At 46.1% G+C, this 17,283-nt stretch overlaps 2 protein-coding genes across 2 annotated transcripts; both read right to left on the bottom strand.

Moving 5' to 3' along the window:
- Positions 1-3,345: 3,345 nt before the first annotated feature.
- Positions 3,346-7,102, bottom strand: LOC101774493 (DEAD-box ATP-dependent RNA helicase 26). The gene is made up of 10 exons (XM_004969127.4): positions 6,723-7,102; positions 5,860-5,966; positions 5,711-5,766; positions 5,394-5,600; positions 5,092-5,298; positions 4,924-5,010; positions 4,724-4,819; positions 4,397-4,612; positions 4,128-4,310; positions 3,346-3,951 (listed from the first exon to the last, which is right to left on the bottom strand). The coding sequence occupies exons 1-10, from the start codon at positions 7,022-7,024 to the stop codon at positions 3,724-3,726; spliced, it is 1,689 nt and encodes a 562-aa protein (XP_004969184.1). The 5' UTR covers positions 7,025-7,102; the 3' UTR covers positions 3,346-3,723.
- A 6,497-nt stretch (positions 7,103-13,599) lies between these two features.
- On the bottom strand, positions 13,600-17,283 carry LOC101774087 (DEAD-box ATP-dependent RNA helicase 25). Its single transcript, XM_004969126.4, has 10 exons — positions 16,864-17,283; positions 16,342-16,448; positions 16,192-16,247; positions 15,850-16,071; positions 15,564-15,770; positions 15,405-15,491; positions 15,222-15,317; positions 14,932-15,147; positions 14,563-14,745; positions 13,600-14,338 (listed from the first exon to the last, which is right to left on the bottom strand). Exons 1-10 carry the CDS (start codon positions 17,211-17,213, stop codon positions 14,111-14,113), a joined length of 1,752 nt encoding a protein of 583 aa, XP_004969183.1. The 5' UTR covers positions 17,214-17,283; the 3' UTR covers positions 13,600-14,110.

Below are 17,283 nucleotides of genomic sequence, written 5' to 3'. Positions count from 1 at the left end.
TTTTCCGTCCGGACAAGAGCTTGAGTGGCAGGAGCGCCTTTGGGATTCTGATGACCGAAAAAAAAAATTATAGTACGAAGCGGTTGGGTTTCTTGAGACGTCGGAGGAGACGAGGCGGAGACGGCGTCCCTTGCGTGGACGCCAGCAACGAGCCAACGATGCGGAAACCTTGTAGCACCCTATAGCGGTTGTCAGGCGCATACTATATTGGTGACGGGGTGGAGGGATCCAGTGACAGCGATCGATTAATCAGCGACCAATATAGTTAGAGCATTTTGTATCATCTTTTGTAGAGAAAATGAAAGTTCAGCTCATTGGAGAATCTTTTGTAGAATCTACTACTACGCAGTACAATGTTTGATTAGCGAGTACTGGCTGCTAGCACTTTTACCATTATTATACACAAAATTCCAATTCCGTCGCTAATTGCAAGGAGAGCAATCTTGTCAGCTTGTTGCTCGACTGGTGAGACTGTGAGACCGCTTGCTAGCTTTGTTGATCATTACTAAACCCTCATGGTCCTCTCGGATGCATCGAGCGTGCTCCATCATCATGGCCCCCATGTGATGATCCACCAAGAGCCAACATTTTTATATATGCCGAGATGCCGCCATCGAGCGTGGTCTGCCATGTTTCCTCTGACGCCGACGACAAAATTACATTGCTGGTCGGCGGCACATCTCGGTCTAGCTGTGGCTCTCTTTGCTCTGCTAATCGCCTCGGTGCGTGTCATCTGATCTCACGAGGCGAGGGGGGACACTCCTTTTTAGCGCTGCATCCGCATGCATGATCCATACATGCCGGCGGCGATGGGTCGTCGCTTCTCGCATTATACGACAAGGGGTGGAAATGGTGATGGACGAGGACGAGTAATGAGAGTGACGACTGACGGATGGACGTGTGGGGGGAAGCCCCACGTACCCGTGTTGAAACGAACGCCCGTCGTCGAGTCTTCAATGCCATGCCCGGGCCGGGGCGGTTGTTGATGCCTTCCAGCAGAGAGTGCAGGCGTGCCAGACGGCCAGACGGCCAGAGGCCATGCATAGTATGCGCGTACTGCGACGCGGGCGGGTGTGATGGGATGAATTGAGATTCATCAATGGCGATGAATGCCACCATGGACGGCCGGGCCATGCGTAAAGCTAAAAGCTGGCTCGCCGGGTACCACGACCCACGACGGGCGGTGGACGCCCACGTCGCTCTGTTCTGGTGCGCGGTGTGCCCTGCGATGCATTCACTTCCTCCCCCATCGATTGGCGCCACGGCCGGGGACGCGCGCACCCCTCTCGAGTTCGGGGCGCGCGGCCTTTTCGGTGTCGAGGACACGTCGCGCGGCGGGGAGCGGTGGCGCCTAGCGCGCATGTGCGGACGCACGCAGGCAGCAGCGCGGACGGTGGCTGACAGAGGCAGGAGAGCGCGGAAGAGGAGCGAGCCCGCCCGCCCAGGTGGTGCGCTGCATGCTGCGCGCGCTCCTGCGGCACCGCCTGGCGCGAACCACTTGGCATCCGGTTAGCGCTGCCGCTGCCCATCTTCATCAGATTCCCTTCTCCGCCTGGCTGCATGCGTGCGCTGCGTGGCGCCACTCTGCCCCGTTGGTTTCCTAGTTACCGGTAGCCTATGGGACGGACATGCATGTCTGCGTTAATATAGATATTTATTTTTTAATGTGGATGTCAAATGAACAGATTCGATTTTCATTATCTGGTTTCTTATTCGTATTCGATAAAAATGTAAAATATCTGACATTATCCGTATTCGCAAAGAAAACTTATTCATAGTACTAAATACTAATTACAATGATGTTAATTTTAATATTGCTAATAAAATAATTATTTACACTATTGAAACTTTTAAAAAATTATCTATACGACAAATGACTAATTATGTTAACTATTACTAGTGATATATAATGATAAAATTTAATTAATTTTAATATGACTAATCATATTAATTCTAAATCTATTATATTATTTATTAAATGCATAAATCATATTTAAATGTATTAAGAACTTATTTTTATTATTAAATGATATATATTTATAAAAATACTTATTTTTATATTTATTTTGATATATTTAATTATTTATTAATGAGTATGTTATTTTTAATAAGATATCTATTATGTACTATGCTAATAATTTACTCCGTAACATGATTTTTCATCAATTATAAAAGCACGGATAAAGCAAAATTGATACTCGTTACGACGCTATGTTATAAGTCGAGCAAGTATCCGAATACGAATCCGAATTCGAACTACTCGTTCTGTATTCGTATTCAATAATATTCGAATTTGAATTAAAATGTGATAAATAGTGCTATCCGAATTCGATTCCATGTGTATCCGATCCGAATCCATCCTGGTAACCGGCGCTTGCGCACAGGCGCATAGCACATTAACTAGGGACCGTTGGATGATTTGACAATTTCACAAAGGTTGCAACTGAAATTCATGATGGATTGAACAACGGGTTGTCGTCCCATGCACCCGAACTGCAAGGCACAAGCAATTCGGCCTACTAAATTCATCCATACTAAGAAGGGATGCTTTTTTAAAAAAAATCTTTGTAAAATAGTTGGAGTAAAAACAGAGATCTATCCTTTCCTGCTGACGCTATGTACTATCTATATATCCACACACACGCACCACACACTTCATTGTTCCATCGACACACCCAAATTGTTCTTACAACACATGCTTTAGAACACATTTGAATTTTTGTTGAAGCGTGTGCAGATCACGGACAACGTTCGCCCTGCCATGATTTGAGCCTTTGATGAGCATATAGATCTGCAGGATGGCACATCAGCGTCAGTCCTGTCATCGCCTTGAGCACCAACGCAAATGTCGTGACGTTGACCGTGGCGCGCCCACGGCGACCGCGTGGCCGTCGAAGCCTCTCTCGCCAAAATTGACCGGGGGGCACGCCTCGCACTACCCGCATGACCGCATCCACCAGATTCTTTCAGGGCATGTGCGGTTCTGGTTCCGAAACTGGCTCAACATCAAGCGCTTATTAATTCTAGTCGAATCTTGCAGTTACAACACCTTCAAGTTTCAACCAGTATACACGAAATTATAAACGAGCAAGTGCTTTGGAAATTTATTTGATATTGTGAACGGAGCTTTCGATCCAAGAGCGCAGAGATTGCATCGTCCACAGGCAGTCAGGCACGCATGGCGTACGCTGTCCTGGGATGGACATAGAGCAAGAAAAACGAGACAGCTGAATACAATAAGGCAAGCCCGAGGACCGCAGCATTACCTTCATCTATTGATTGGCTATTGGATTAGTACGAATATAGGTATAGAGGACTAACGAGAAAAATGTTGTACTTGCACGATTGACAGAAATGTGGTGATACTATATCTGATAATGAAACGTAGCGGTACAAGTGCCTATGGCACGCATGTCTCGCCTGAGGCGCGGCGTGCAGATACACATCCTTTTCTCAAAATGGACCGGGATTGAATCCCTAGCATTCAGAAAACTTGCTATATGAATAAATAGTGTCATTGAGCCTATCTGAACCTGTCTGCTGTGGATAGCGGACCGGTCAAGTTTTGGCTTCAGATAAAATGAAGCAGGTTGAAGTCATGGCATCTGCATCCGGTGGATGGTCAGAAACTTCTGAACTTCAGCAAAAACAATCTGCTGACCTCCACAACCAAGCTGTGAGCAGTATGGTTGCTCAAATTCTGCTGAATTTGGATCACAACGGTTACGCGGACCGGAGCCCAGGAACGTTAATAAGACCCATCTTACGTAGAATGAGCTTGGGTATGGCTGGCGGGACTGCAAGTCCCATGCTCTGGCTGAACTCTTCCGCAAGCCTAACAAGTCTGGCCTTGTCTCGGCCGATGGGCTTGTTTGAGTTGTAGTACCCTAACCATGCCTGATAGGCTGATTCCTTGCTCTTCATCTCCACTGTTGTGACTGCATCTTTGACCTATAAAGTCAAAGACGGAATATAAAAACATAAAGGCATCAGGGTTGTTAATCTTTACAGGCCAAAGTTGACTTCAGATATCCTGAGCAGCCAAGATAAGACTTCTGCTACTAAATTTGCATAAGATTGACCAAACTACATAACAGGATAGATGACAAGTACTATATAGTACTTACCACTGCCTGAATGCTTGAATCAACTGAAGGTGTAGCGGCCTCTGATATTGACAAATCATTGACTGTGCTAAGAAAATGCATTTCCCAGGGAGCTAACAGTAAGATGCCCTGGCCTTCCTTGCCTTTCCGTCCTGTCCTACCAAGTCTGTGTATATACTGTTCTCTATCAGCGGGCACACCAACCTACAATATCAAATAAATTTCTCAATGAATACACCTTATTTTTTTGTTTTTCTCCTTTTTACAAGAGAACCAATCATTGATCCCACCTGTATAACAAGGGTGACATCAGGATAATCTACACCACGGGCAGATACGTCAGAACTGACTAATATAAGCCCTTTCGACTTCCTGAATTCATCTGAGACCTTAGTTCTTGCAGACTGCGACTTTCTGGAATGAATCTCTCTTATATTAAGTTTTAGCTGGGAAAGCACCTCAGCAACAAGTTTCGTGACCATTGCAGTAGTACAGAATACAATCACCTACAAAAATAGTGTTGTCAACACTCCCCCAGAATGTTAAATACTCTTCCTGACACTGCAACACTCGAATTCCTTAAGACAGAAACTTGCAAGTAATTGGTGATAACTTACTTTATACTCTGCATCTTCCGCAACATGCTTCTTCAATACATCATACAATATAGAGAAGTGCAGGCCAAGAGGTGCGATCATGTACGTCTGATTTACCTGAGAGCAGCAGCAATAATGTAAATTTTAGATTGTAATGTGCTCCTATGGCAGCAAACTATGAAATTTTAACAACATAACTCATGAAAATGAAATCATGGAACCTGTGAATGTGTCTCCTCATCACCCTCTTGAACAGTGTTAATGAACTCGTAATCCTTTCTCATTGCAACATGAGAAATTTGACGGACCTAACGATAATGGTTTTCTTTTGAAGATCAGATCATATAAGGTACACAAGGGCACATTATGTTAGTGACAAAACGAGATACCTCTTCTGGAACAGTAGCAGAAAATAGTAGCGTCTGCCTTTCTTTAGGAATGAAAGCAATTATTTTCTCAATGTCTCTTCTGAATCCCATATCCAACAGGCGGTCAGCTTCATCAAGAACAAGAACCTTGACACCTTTAATTCGGGTTGAAAATCCAGGTGTGTTCTCAAGATGGTCCTTAAGCCTTCCAGGGGTAGCAACAAGAATCTAGTTGAAGAGTGCAAAGTATTAGTGCATGAGTCACACTTGCACCTAGATTAGTTATGTGTACGTACTGTACTATGGTAATTCATGGGTACAACCTGACATGGGTTAGCTTGCATGCTCCGTTGCTCTTGAGGTAAACGTGTGCCACCTATTACAACCTGAACACCCAATGAGCGATGATACTTGAGAAGCTTCCTGGCCTCTGCAGCTACTTGGTTTGCAAGCTCCCTGGTAGGGCACATCACCAGCAAATTTATAGATGTTGAACGAGGTAATGCAGAGAGAACTTCGATGGCTGGAAGCTAAAAGTAAACTCAGTCAGATGGGTTAATCCCGTAGTTGTATCACTGCAATAGTTTAGAAAACTTCTATGTCAATCAAATTGACTGGTTGGCCGAAGGGCAATAAATACCAAAAAGCCAACTGTTTTTCCTGTTCCTGTCTTTGCTTTTGCAAGAACATCTTTTCCTGCAAACAAAAAGGACTTCACATGTTATTTCCAGGGCTCCCAAGAAATTGGTACCAAACCATTTAGCGGTAATGTTTTGCATGTTTGCTCACCTTGAAGAATTATTGGCAGAGTAGCCTCCTGCACCCGAGTCATCCTTTCATATCCAGCATCCTTGATAGCTTTCAGTGACAGTGGAGAAATAGCACATTGATCAAACCTGCGACATGCATAACAATTACACAATAAGCCACTGCAGCAGTAAAGATGCAGGATGACAAGATGACTCATCAGGGGTGTCTATGCCACATTTCAGCATTTTAGGGTCTCCCAACACCCAATTTTCCAGCCATCCAATTATGACATCTATGGCTTTGATTATATCTAACTTTGTACTAACAGAAAAGAATCAGGTATTATTCAAGGCTCTCTGAATTTTACACCATCATTATTGAAAACTACAACAAAAAGCTGATTCTAACTTATGTGTAAAGGAACTGCAATTCCAATATACCTAACTTTAACTAAGGTATAAACAAAAAATTCAGGTGCTTCCCTAAAACACAAATTTTAGGGAGCAACCGACAATGACACAAATTACAGCTTGCAGTTAACATCGAATTTCATCTTTCGAAAAAAGCTCCCAATTTCAGATGATACTCAATTATCAATAGCTCTTAATGCTTATGAAAACTACTAAAAAGGTACTGATAATTGACATGTGGTACTGCAGACCTTGTAAGCATCGAACAGCTTGCTACAACATAGTGATGGATGAAAAATACTACAAAGGGGGCTAAACAATTAAACTAGCAACAACTATCAAAGAACTACGATTTCATTGTCCCAATCACTATGCTTCAGCAATAACCACAGAATTAGAAAAACACTAGAACAGAATCCTTCGTTCCTACAAAGCTCGGCAGGATTTCAGGTACACTACCGACCTAATTCAGAAAGGACGACAGGACATTACCGTGTCTCGGTGAGGTACGAGCCGTCGACGCCACCTGCGTCGTGAGCGCTCCTACCAGCGTTCGACGCCGAACCCTCCACTCCGCGGGCACCCTCCACGCCGGAACCTCTTCCCCTCCCCGCGGTGGCGACCACCCTAGGGAACGGGGGTGCCTGCCTCGCGTCCCTCCGCGCCCCTTCGGCGCCCACCTCGCGGCCAACCATCAACCCGACGGTGGCCGGCATGGGTGACCCGGGGCCCTGCTTCGGCGGGCCCCTGCGCCGCCGCTTCGGCTTCGGGTTCGGGTTGGCGCTGGTCGACATGATCCGGCTGGCGGCGTCGGCGGCGGCGTTTGACCTAAACGGCGGGCGGGAGAGAACGGAGAAGTGCGGCTGGGTGGGTGTTTGGTTGGTTTAGGGATGATCCCAGGTTAAACTTTAGTCCCTGTCACATCGAATGTTTGACACTAATTAGGAGTATTAAACATAGGCTAATTACAGAATCAATTTCACAACCTCTAGGCTAAATCGTGAGACTAATCTATTAAGTCTAATTAGTTCATAATTTGATAATATGGTGCTACAGTAAACATTGACTAATGATGGATTAATTAGGCTTAATAGATTCGTATCGCGATTTAGCCTAGGGGTTCTGCAATTAGTTTTGTAATTAGCTCATGCTTAGTCCTTCTAATTAGCATCCGAATATTCGATGTGACACGGAGCTCTAGGATCCAAACACCCCCTTAGTCCATTTAGGACTAAACTTTAGTCCCTTTACATTACATGGATCCATTAATGCAGTTGAACAAAGATTATTTTACTCCTTCTACCCACTCCCTGGTACCCCTGCTATCCACCGTCTGGTTCAACAAGAATGAACTGCAGAGATAGATTGCAACAACATAGTGAGCTCGTGACGAAAGCTCTTCCTCGCGACGGTGGCGGCGGTGGCAGCCCCGGTCCCCAGCCTTCTCCTCATCCCTCCCCTTCCTCTCCTTCTCCCTCTCCTTCTCTTTCTCCCTCTCTTCTTGTTTCTTCCTTCTAGATCTCGATCTGCGGCTTCAATGGCGCGAGGGCACGGGAGCGCAGCAGCGTGCGGCCTGGGCATCCGTTGTCTTCAGCGCGCGCCTCTGACCGGCCCCAGCGCGGCGGCAGGCCACCACAGGTGACCTACCTGGCGGCACACTGCGACGGCGCTGTGCGACCTGGGGCAGCTGCTGCTGTCGACGCACGGCCCTAGCCGGTGGCGGGGGCCAGTCGGGAGGGCGGCGGAGGGACGGCGACGGGGGCTGGGCGGGAGGGACGCCGGCGGGGGCCATGCAGGAGGGAGCCGGGTAGGAGGAAGGGCAATAAATGAGAGGGGCAGGAGTGTCCCCAACACCCTTTAATCCAGTTTAGTCCAGTTTTGTGGACTAGAGGATTAAAGCCTTTAGTCCAAACTTTAGTCCACTTGTTTGGATGTTTAGGGACTAAAAGTGCCTAAAAACAGTGGACTAAAGTTTGGTCCATAGGAACCAAACAGGGCCTGAGCTGGACCAAAAATCTAGGCCGGTCTGGGCGCTCTGTGTCGTCGGATGCTTGGCGTGGTCTAGGCACCCCAGTACATGCACCCCGACCGCTTCATTTGCCCCTCTCAGGCTGTCCGCAGTCATCATACTCTATTTTCATACTTAAAAGGAATATTTTATCCTAGTCATCGATATTCTCTCCTCTATACTAATTTCTCCCGCACCCATGTTACTCTATATCTCATACTCTATACCAACTATCATATATTTTATTCAACCATCTCCAACTACCATCTCATTTTAACAAACACATTTCTTCATAACACAATCATCTAGAATGGTTATTCTAAATCATGGGATGTAAAGTAATTAGTAATACAACTTTCTTGGCACTAGGCCTCTTCACTGTGACGCCAGAGGCACACTCTCGTCGGCACCCTCCTTCGGCAAGCGACGGCGCAACCTCTCTTCGGTTCCGAGCACGGGCGTGAGGGTGGGGTGGTTGGGGCTGGCGACAACGGGAGGCCAATGGCATATCCCTAGGAGCCCGCTGGAAATAGAGGGACAGGGCCAAACCTCTTGTTTACCGCGGTGCAGGTAAATTTACACTATACATGTACTGTAGGAACGGGTACCGGGTACCAGTGCGGACGGCCTCATACCCGACCGTGCCCGTGCTCCTCTCACCCTCTCTCACCCGTCCATCCACACTCCACTCCACTCCACTCCAAATCCATGTGAAAGATCAAGGGAAGCTTCGAATCTTCACTGTGAACTTCTTCCCCACGAACTTCTCCTCTGGGTGAGCAGGGATTTTGAATCCCACTTGTGAGGAAAAATATTCTTAAAGATACCAAATATTGTCCCGCCCCGATCTCTCATTCTAGTACGTTGGAATGGATTCCCTTTGGTCAATCTACTCTATAAGCATCGATCAAATAGGATCTATAAGGGTTTTTAATTTTGTTGGCTATATATCTTGCATTAAGGATTCTTTCGCCAAGGTTGAGCAGAGACCGGCTGAGCCGGCTTTTCTGAACTGAGCCTAAAGTAGTTTTTTGACCTCATTCGATCTTTCTTATTTCAATACAATGCCTAATCCTATGCATCTTTGTAGTGCTCATGGGGAGCTCTCGTGATCGACATCCAAGGGTTGATTATGGGGAAGAGATTGTGGAGGAGGATGAAACAGAAAGTGAGGAGGAAGAAGAACTCCCTCAAAGTTGCCCTAAATGTCGAAAGATAGCTATGTCTAAAGCACGGGCCAGTGGTACTCTTGCTAGTGAGGGAGCCTCCCGTCCTTGCACTGCCAATGTAGCGAGGGGTGGTGCTCACCTTAGACCCTGTTTGTTTGAGCTTTTGCTTTTCGAAAGCTGGCTTTTGGCTTCTCATCCTAGAATGCTGGCTTTTTGAAAGCTGGGGTCCGTTTGGCAACCCAGCTTCTCTAAGGATGAGAGTGGTTGGAAGAGATCAGGGGTTGGGCGAGCAGGGGCCGACAAGTAGAGGCCGACGAGGATGAGCAGGGGTGGAGGGAGGACGAGTAGGGGTGAGCAGGGGCCGACGAGGATGAGCAGGGACGGAGGGAGGACGAGCAGGGACGAGCAGGGGCCGACGAGGATGAGCAAGGGCCGGGCGAGCAAATCTTGCACAGGACTGACGAGGACGAGCAGGCGGAGAGAGGGCGGCGGGCGGCGCGAGCATGGGCGGAGGGAGGACGTGATATGAACCCGCTAGGGTTGATTCCCGATCTTTCGATGAGAGAGGCGTGGATAACTCGATTGGTGGATGGAGACGACGTTCACGGCCCGACTACAGCCTTCCAAGCTGCGCCTTAGCAGCCGATACACCACCTCCAATGGCTGTCGCGATCTTGTGGAGCGCGTCACCCGGCCACTAGGGCACTCGTCCTGCAAGCAATCGAAGAACAAGCAAGAACAAGTAGAACAAGCAACTCAATTGCAAATATGGAGATGGAAACCAATCTGAAATCACAAAGTTGGGGTTCTGAATCGAGTAGAACGGATGGTCTAGTCGACACACGCGTCTACAAGGAAGTAGCAATGGCTAAACTTTCAACAAAATAAAACCCAATCTGTTTGTGGCGGCTCTAATCCTTATTAATGCCTAGGAGGACGACCAGGAGGGTGTTGGGGTCGTGCTCCAACCCTAGGACACGTCCCTAATGGACCCAACTTGATACACGGCCCATCGGGCCAAAATAGGGCGACGCAGCACCTGTGGACAGAAAACCTCTCGGTAGTATTTCGATGATTGCGGCCGCCTCAGAATAGATATGGATATGAGTCCGGATCCATATGAAAATAGACTTCATAAGGATTCCAAGGAGTACTTGAACGCCCAAAACGGAGTCCGGATGAGGTCGTGGCGGTCGTTGCAAGTTGGGCCAGAATTGTAGTCCGAATCCAGCACCAAAACGTGTTGGATTGGATCTCTTTCTTTCCTTGGGCCAAAAGTGACGTGGTGGCCTGGTGGAGGACGTTAGGAATACTTGGACTTGGCCCCCAATCTACTTCTTTGGTCCTCCATGCCTTCCATGTGTGTTTAACACTATTTTTGATCCATGTATGTATTTCTGAAATTGACAACGAATACACATCATGGTGCAGCATCAATTCATCAAATGTATCACATATAATTATGATAAAGAATTGTTTCACCTCGGAGTCAAAAGATGCCAATATGGTTGTATCCGAGCATGTGATGTCCTCATCAGGACGGCAAGAGGCGCAAGCTGGGGCGGAGGAGGAGGCGGAAGACGAAAAAGAAACGTACCGATTCGGTACTTTACCGATGGCAGGCGGGTAAATAACCTAGAAGGTCGTCTTTTCCTCCTTTCCAGCTTTCCATTGTAACGTGGCTTTTTAGAGCTTTTGGCCCATGAAAAATTAAGCTCAAAAGCTTGCCGTTTGTTTGGGCTTTTGGCTTCTGGGGGCGAGAAGGTAGCTGAAAGTTCAAACAAACAGGGCCTTAGTACGAGCACCGGGAGACTTGGTCACGGAGGGGGTTTGGGAGCTCGAGTCATTGCTAGTGATGATGATGTTGGTTCACCTCCACCAGATGCTACGATGATTGGACCTTTGAGGCTTTCTGAGGCTAAGAAGCAAGGTCATGGTAATGAGATTCCTCCAAGACCTCGTGATTGGTCTATTAACTCCAATGGAATCAAGAAGATTCGCTTTGAGGATCCATTTGCTTATGATAAAGATCAGTTTGCGGAGGATTATCGGTTTCATAATCTCTTTCAAGTTGACTTCTACAATTCCGTCATTCTAGGAAAGAAAAGCAATCCGGTGTTGGGTAAAAGGTGGAGTGATTGGCAAGCTTGTAGGGATATGGAGGATGACTCTCTCAATCTTGCTCTAGATGCTTTATAGGCTAAGAATGTGAAAGATATGATGACCTTTAGGCATGATTGGAATGATGAAGTCGTAGCTCAATTGTTTGCAACTCTATGGTTTAACAAACATGGTATGGTTATGCATTTCATATTGAGGGGGAGCAATACAAGTGTAGTTACAAGAGGTTTGCAAAAATTCTTGGATCCACCAATGAGAATGACCTTGGCAAGGACAATGTCCATGATTACCGTGAGCCCAACGATGAGGAGATAGACTATATGCATCTTGACAGCACTTCAATAGGTGACACCTCACATATGCTTCCCTACTGCCGCTATGTGAACTTGTTGGTGAGGCAAACCATCATTCCTAAAGGAGGGAATGCAACAAGAATTCAATCTACTACAAAGACCCTCCTCTCTTTCTTCTGTGAAAATGGTGGTGATTTTAGTGTGTTTGATGTGATTTGGAAGGAGATTATGACCACTTCTTGGACACCTCTCAAGAGTTGTACCCATGCTCCATATCTTATGAGAATGATTGAGGTGGTGACCAAGAAGTGCTTTGTGAAGACCGTGACTCATGGAAGCTATGTACCTTTGAGGATTGATCCAGAAGACCCCTCTCGTCGGTCTCGTAAGGTCAAGGCTACCTCATCTCGTTGTAGTCCTTCACCAATCCCTTCTCCACCTTCTAGGGCTGTTGCTGCTAGTAGGGGCTTCACTCGTCATTCGGGTCACAGTGGTCTGGAGTCTATGATGAAGAAAGTATTTATTGCTCTTTATAGTGCGCATAAAAGTTTTCAGCAGGACATGTGTGTGAGCGTAGCGAGTGTATATTGAAGCAACTTCAGAGGATAAATGAGAATCAAAAGAGGTTAAATGATCACATGATGGCGCAAGAGGGCGGTGGCACTTCCACTCATGTTGATGCTGATCCACATGATGATGATGGTGAGACCCTTGCTGCCTTCATCGCTCGTCGTAGGGGCAAGACCGCCGTCTCTGAGTATAGCAAGGAGACGAAGGACGACAACGTATGGTGTTTCTATTCTCTTTTTAGCGCTTGATGCAAAGAGGGGAGAAGTTAGTTCATGTCGTCTTTATCCGTCTACCCCTTTATGTATGGACAGGTAACACTTATTGTGGCATGTGATGTGGTGTTCTAGGGCGAACTTCATTTGGCTATCGTTTATTAGTAAGGGACCTTAATGTTAGTTTGTACGATGTGCAATGCATCTACCGGCCGGAGACCTCCATGATTTATGTACACCTGAGAGACCATACCATATGCAATGCCTCTATCGGAGTCGGAGGCCTCCATGAGTAGAGAATGCCTGATTTGGCCGTATGCATCGAGCTACGATGCAGACATATTTCTGCAGCCTCCATACAGACTACATCATCCACTCATGCAGGTATCGACGAGATTATATGTAAGAAAATATGTGCGACCTCGGCAGGTGCAAACTTACATCGAGAGCTCAGGCTTCACTGCTCACAAACACAAGGCAAATGGCGTGCCGCTAGTCTCGCAGGAGCGCCTTGACAGCGAGAACAGCTTTGCATCGTCGTCGCAGGCGAGAGGCGGAGATCATCAACGCTTGCAGTGAAAATGCACTCGCGGTGATGGCTTGATGAAGGATTTGCTATGTTTTGTCTTCAATGAAAATGCAAAGGAGTTTCGCTATGATTTGTCTTCAATGAAGGATTCTAAACATCAAAGACTTCTTCCAAAATTTGTCATTCCTAGTTGGAGAGCGCAGAATGGCTATCCCTACCAAATTACGGAGGATCTGACCGAGTCTGGCAAATTTATGCAAAAAAAAAAAGGTTTAGCACGCTGCCCTTGCTCCAACTGAAGCCAAACATATATCTGCAGTAGCTTTCAGTAGAAAGGGGATTCCAGGGAATTATCTCTTATATTTGTGGCTTGATATAACAATAAGCAAGTAAGCATCTGAGTAATGACAAAACGAGCACACCATATTTCACGTGAACATACAAAACAAGAATGTCAAAACTGCATCTGAATCATGACAAGAACCTGAATTTCCCATTTGAGAATAGTGATAAATGGAACAACAACATGATTATTATGATGCTATAACTATCTGCTGCCCTGTGGTACAGTCAACAAATACACATCTCTTGACGCCGTGGGCAAGACCCCATCACAAAAAGGTTCAGAGGTAATACATTTCATACAGATTGCTAAACTATGATAAACCGATACATATGAATAATCACTCGGACTGTTTCAACTATGTCTGTGGATAGTGGACTGAACAAAATTTGAGAAACAAGTGGACCGGTCATGTTTGAGCCGAAAACTTCTGAACTTCAGGCATATGGGCAGGATGAAGGCGTTTGTGAAAACTTCCGACCTTCAGCAACAATTTGCTAATGTGGAAAACCTGCGACACTCAAGTACTACACCTGTATCCTATTGACGAAGTTGAGGGCATTATGGCTGGTAAAATGCCCATGGTTTGTTTTACCATAAGTTCTGCAGTCCTGCTTGGTATTGAAGCATCAGCATTATGACGACCGGAGCCCAGGAACATTGTTAAGACCCATCTTACGAAGAATGTTCCTAGGTATTGCTGGAGGAACTGTAAGGCCCATGCTTTGGCTGAACTCTTCTGCAAGGCCAACAAGCCTGGACTTGTCTCGGCCAATGGTCTTGTTTGAGTTGTAGTACCCCAGCCATGCCTGATAGGCACATTCTTTGCTCTTCATCTCTACTTTTCTGACAGCATTCTTGACCTGTCAAATCAAGCAGGAATAATAAAACATTGAGTGCTTTATTTACAGTTCAAAAAATAGAATTGAGATTGCTTCAGGAGCCAAAGATAGACTTCAATAACAACAAAGCCTTTTATCCCCAATCAAATTGGGGAAAGCTCAGCCAAATTAGAATTGCATATGTACATATGGACAAGACCTGAATTAATCACATATAGATGGCAAGCAAATAATAGATTACTTACTTCTGTCTCAACACTTGAATCGACTGAAGGTACCGCAGCCTCTGATATCGACAAATCCTTAACTGTTCCAAGAAAATACTTTTCCCAAGGAGCCAACAGTAAAAGTCCTTGGCCTTCCTTGCCTTTTCGTCCAGTCCTGCCAAGTCTATGTATATACTGTTCTCTATCTGCAGGAATTCCAACCTGCAAGACAAATTAATTTGCAGAGGTCATTTCTGAGACAAGGAGAAAAAATATTTTTGATATCATAGATTGACTTGAGATAGCTCTAGTAAAATGTTAAGGAACTAAAGCAAATGATTAGCAAAACTCATAGCAACAACAGTTTACAACAGGATTATTTATGAAACAAAAAGATGGTATACACACCTGTATTACAAGGGTGACATCAGGATAGTCAACACCGCGAGCAGACACGTCAGAACTGACCAGTATCAAACCCTTTGACTTCCTGAATTCATCCGAGACCTTAGTTCTTGCAGACTGTGACTTTCTGGAATGGATCTCTCTTATATTCAGTTTTAGCTGAGAAAGAACTTCAGCCACAAGTTTGGTGACCATTGCAGTAGTACAGAATATAATAACCTGCAAAATTATATGGGAAATGACACATTGAAACTTCCTAAAATATAAGCTGGCAACTTGGTGAGGTCACTTACTTTGTAGTCTGCATCTTCAGCAACATGTTTCTTCAATGCATCATATAGGATAGAAAAATGCTGGTCTAATGGTGCAACCATGTACATCTGGCTCACCTGATGCAGTAAAAAACAGAGTAGGGTACTTCAGAGCTAGTAAACTAAAATTTGCCATTAAAGCTCACAGAAATACCAAATCTAAACCTGTGAATGTGTCTCCTCATCTCCCTCTTTAACAGTGTTGATGAACCTATAATCCTTCTTCATTGCAACGTGCGAAATTTGGCGGACCTAAAGTAGACCTTCGATTCATCAAACTGTTTGAGGAACAAAAGGGAATAAAGAGAGGGAGAAGATTGGTACCTCTTCTGGAACAGTAGCAGAAAACAACAATGTCTGCCGTTCTCTAGGAATTGAAGCAATTATTTTCTCAATATCTCTTCTAAATCCCATATCCAATAGGCGGTCAGCTTCATCAAGAACAAGAACCTTCACCCCTTTAAGTCGGGTAGAAAAACCAGGTGTGTTCTCAAGATGATCCTTAAGCCTTCCAGGTGTAGCAACAAGGATCTATTAGATCAGTACCAAGTGTTAGTGCATATAGCAAACAAAACCTAGGTGTGAACACACTGTAATTGATGCCTACAACCTGACATGGGTTAGCCTGCATGCTTCGTTGCTCTTGAGTTAATCTTGTGCCACCAATTACAACCTGCACGCCCAGTGAGCGATGATACTTGAGAAGCTTCCTGGCCTCAGCAGCCACTTGGTTTGCAAGCTCCCTAGTTGGACACATCACCAGCAAATTTATAGGTGGCCGTAATTGATTCCGCTGATGAGGCAATGTGGAGAGAACCTCAATAGCTGGAAGCTGAAACAAAGGTGAAAAGTTCAGTCAGATTGTGTAACGGTTAAATAGTGCGAGTGCAGTAGTTCTGTTGCTGCTAATGACATCAAATCGACTAGTTGACTGAAGATCAAGAAGTAATACCAAAAAGGCAACGGTTTTCCCAGTTCCTGTCTTTGCTTTTGCAAGAACATCCTTGCCTGCACGGCAACAAGTTATTAAAATGTCATCTTCCAGTCTCCCCAAGCAATTGCTAGCACAGCGTTAAGCAATAATATTTGCATTTTCACTGACCTTGAAGGATTATGGGCAGAGTTGCCTCCTGCACCTCTGTCATCCTTTCATATCCAGCATCTTCGACGGCTTTCAAAGATAGAGGAGAAATGGCGCACTGATCAAACCTGCAACACGAGCAATATCACTAAAAATGGAAACGCCATGGCAAATGACAATGGTCAAATGAACACTAACAGGGTATTGACCTATATCGTCAACTGAATGAGCTGATAAATGCTACTAAAAAGGCAGTAATAATGGATTTGTAGTATTAGATGCTTATGCTAACACGAACCACTACTACAATTTAGTGAGAAGTAATTTAGTACCAGGTATAGGAGTAAGTTTGTTCGAATAAAAGGGTATAGGCGTATGGCACTATGGATGTACAAGCTATGAAAACTTCCATTCTCAATCAAATATTAGCTCTGCTACTACTAGTACAGACACTGCAACAATAACGGATAAACAAGAGTCCTTCGGCACACAAGATTGTAGCCTTGCAGGGCACATTTCTACACCGTAGTGCAGGCAAATTACCTTGTGTCGCTGAGGTAGGAGCCATCCACACCTCCCGCATCGCCCCCACTCGTCACCGCGCCCAGCTGCAGAGCCTCCCCTTCCACGTCCTCCTCATCCTCGTCGACAGCGTCCCTCCTCGTGACCACCCTTGAGAACGAGAGGCGCTCCTCCGCGTCCCTCCGCCGCCGATTCTGTACGGGCGCGGCGCCGCGCGGCCTGACCCGGCCGGCGACGTCGACCCTGGCGGCGGCCAGAGGGCACACGAGGCCGCGGCGGTGCCTCGCCGGGTCGCGAAGGCGGCAGGGGAAGGCCCTCGCTAGGACCGGGGTGCCGGCGTGGACGCGGAGGAGGAGGTCGCCGCTGGCCATATCCGGCAAGCGGGGTTTTGGGAGGAGGACGAGGGGGTTCTGGGCTTGCGGCTTGGCGCGCGGCGACGAG

Source organism: Setaria italica, chromosome V (assembly GCF_000263155.2).
Source record: "Setaria italica strain Yugu1 chromosome V, Setaria_italica_v2.0, whole genome shotgun sequence".
In the NCBI taxonomy this organism is placed as follows: domain Eukaryota; kingdom Viridiplantae; phylum Streptophyta; class Magnoliopsida; order Poales; family Poaceae; genus Setaria; species Setaria italica.
This window is presented reverse-complemented; position numbering and strand designations above follow the sequence as displayed.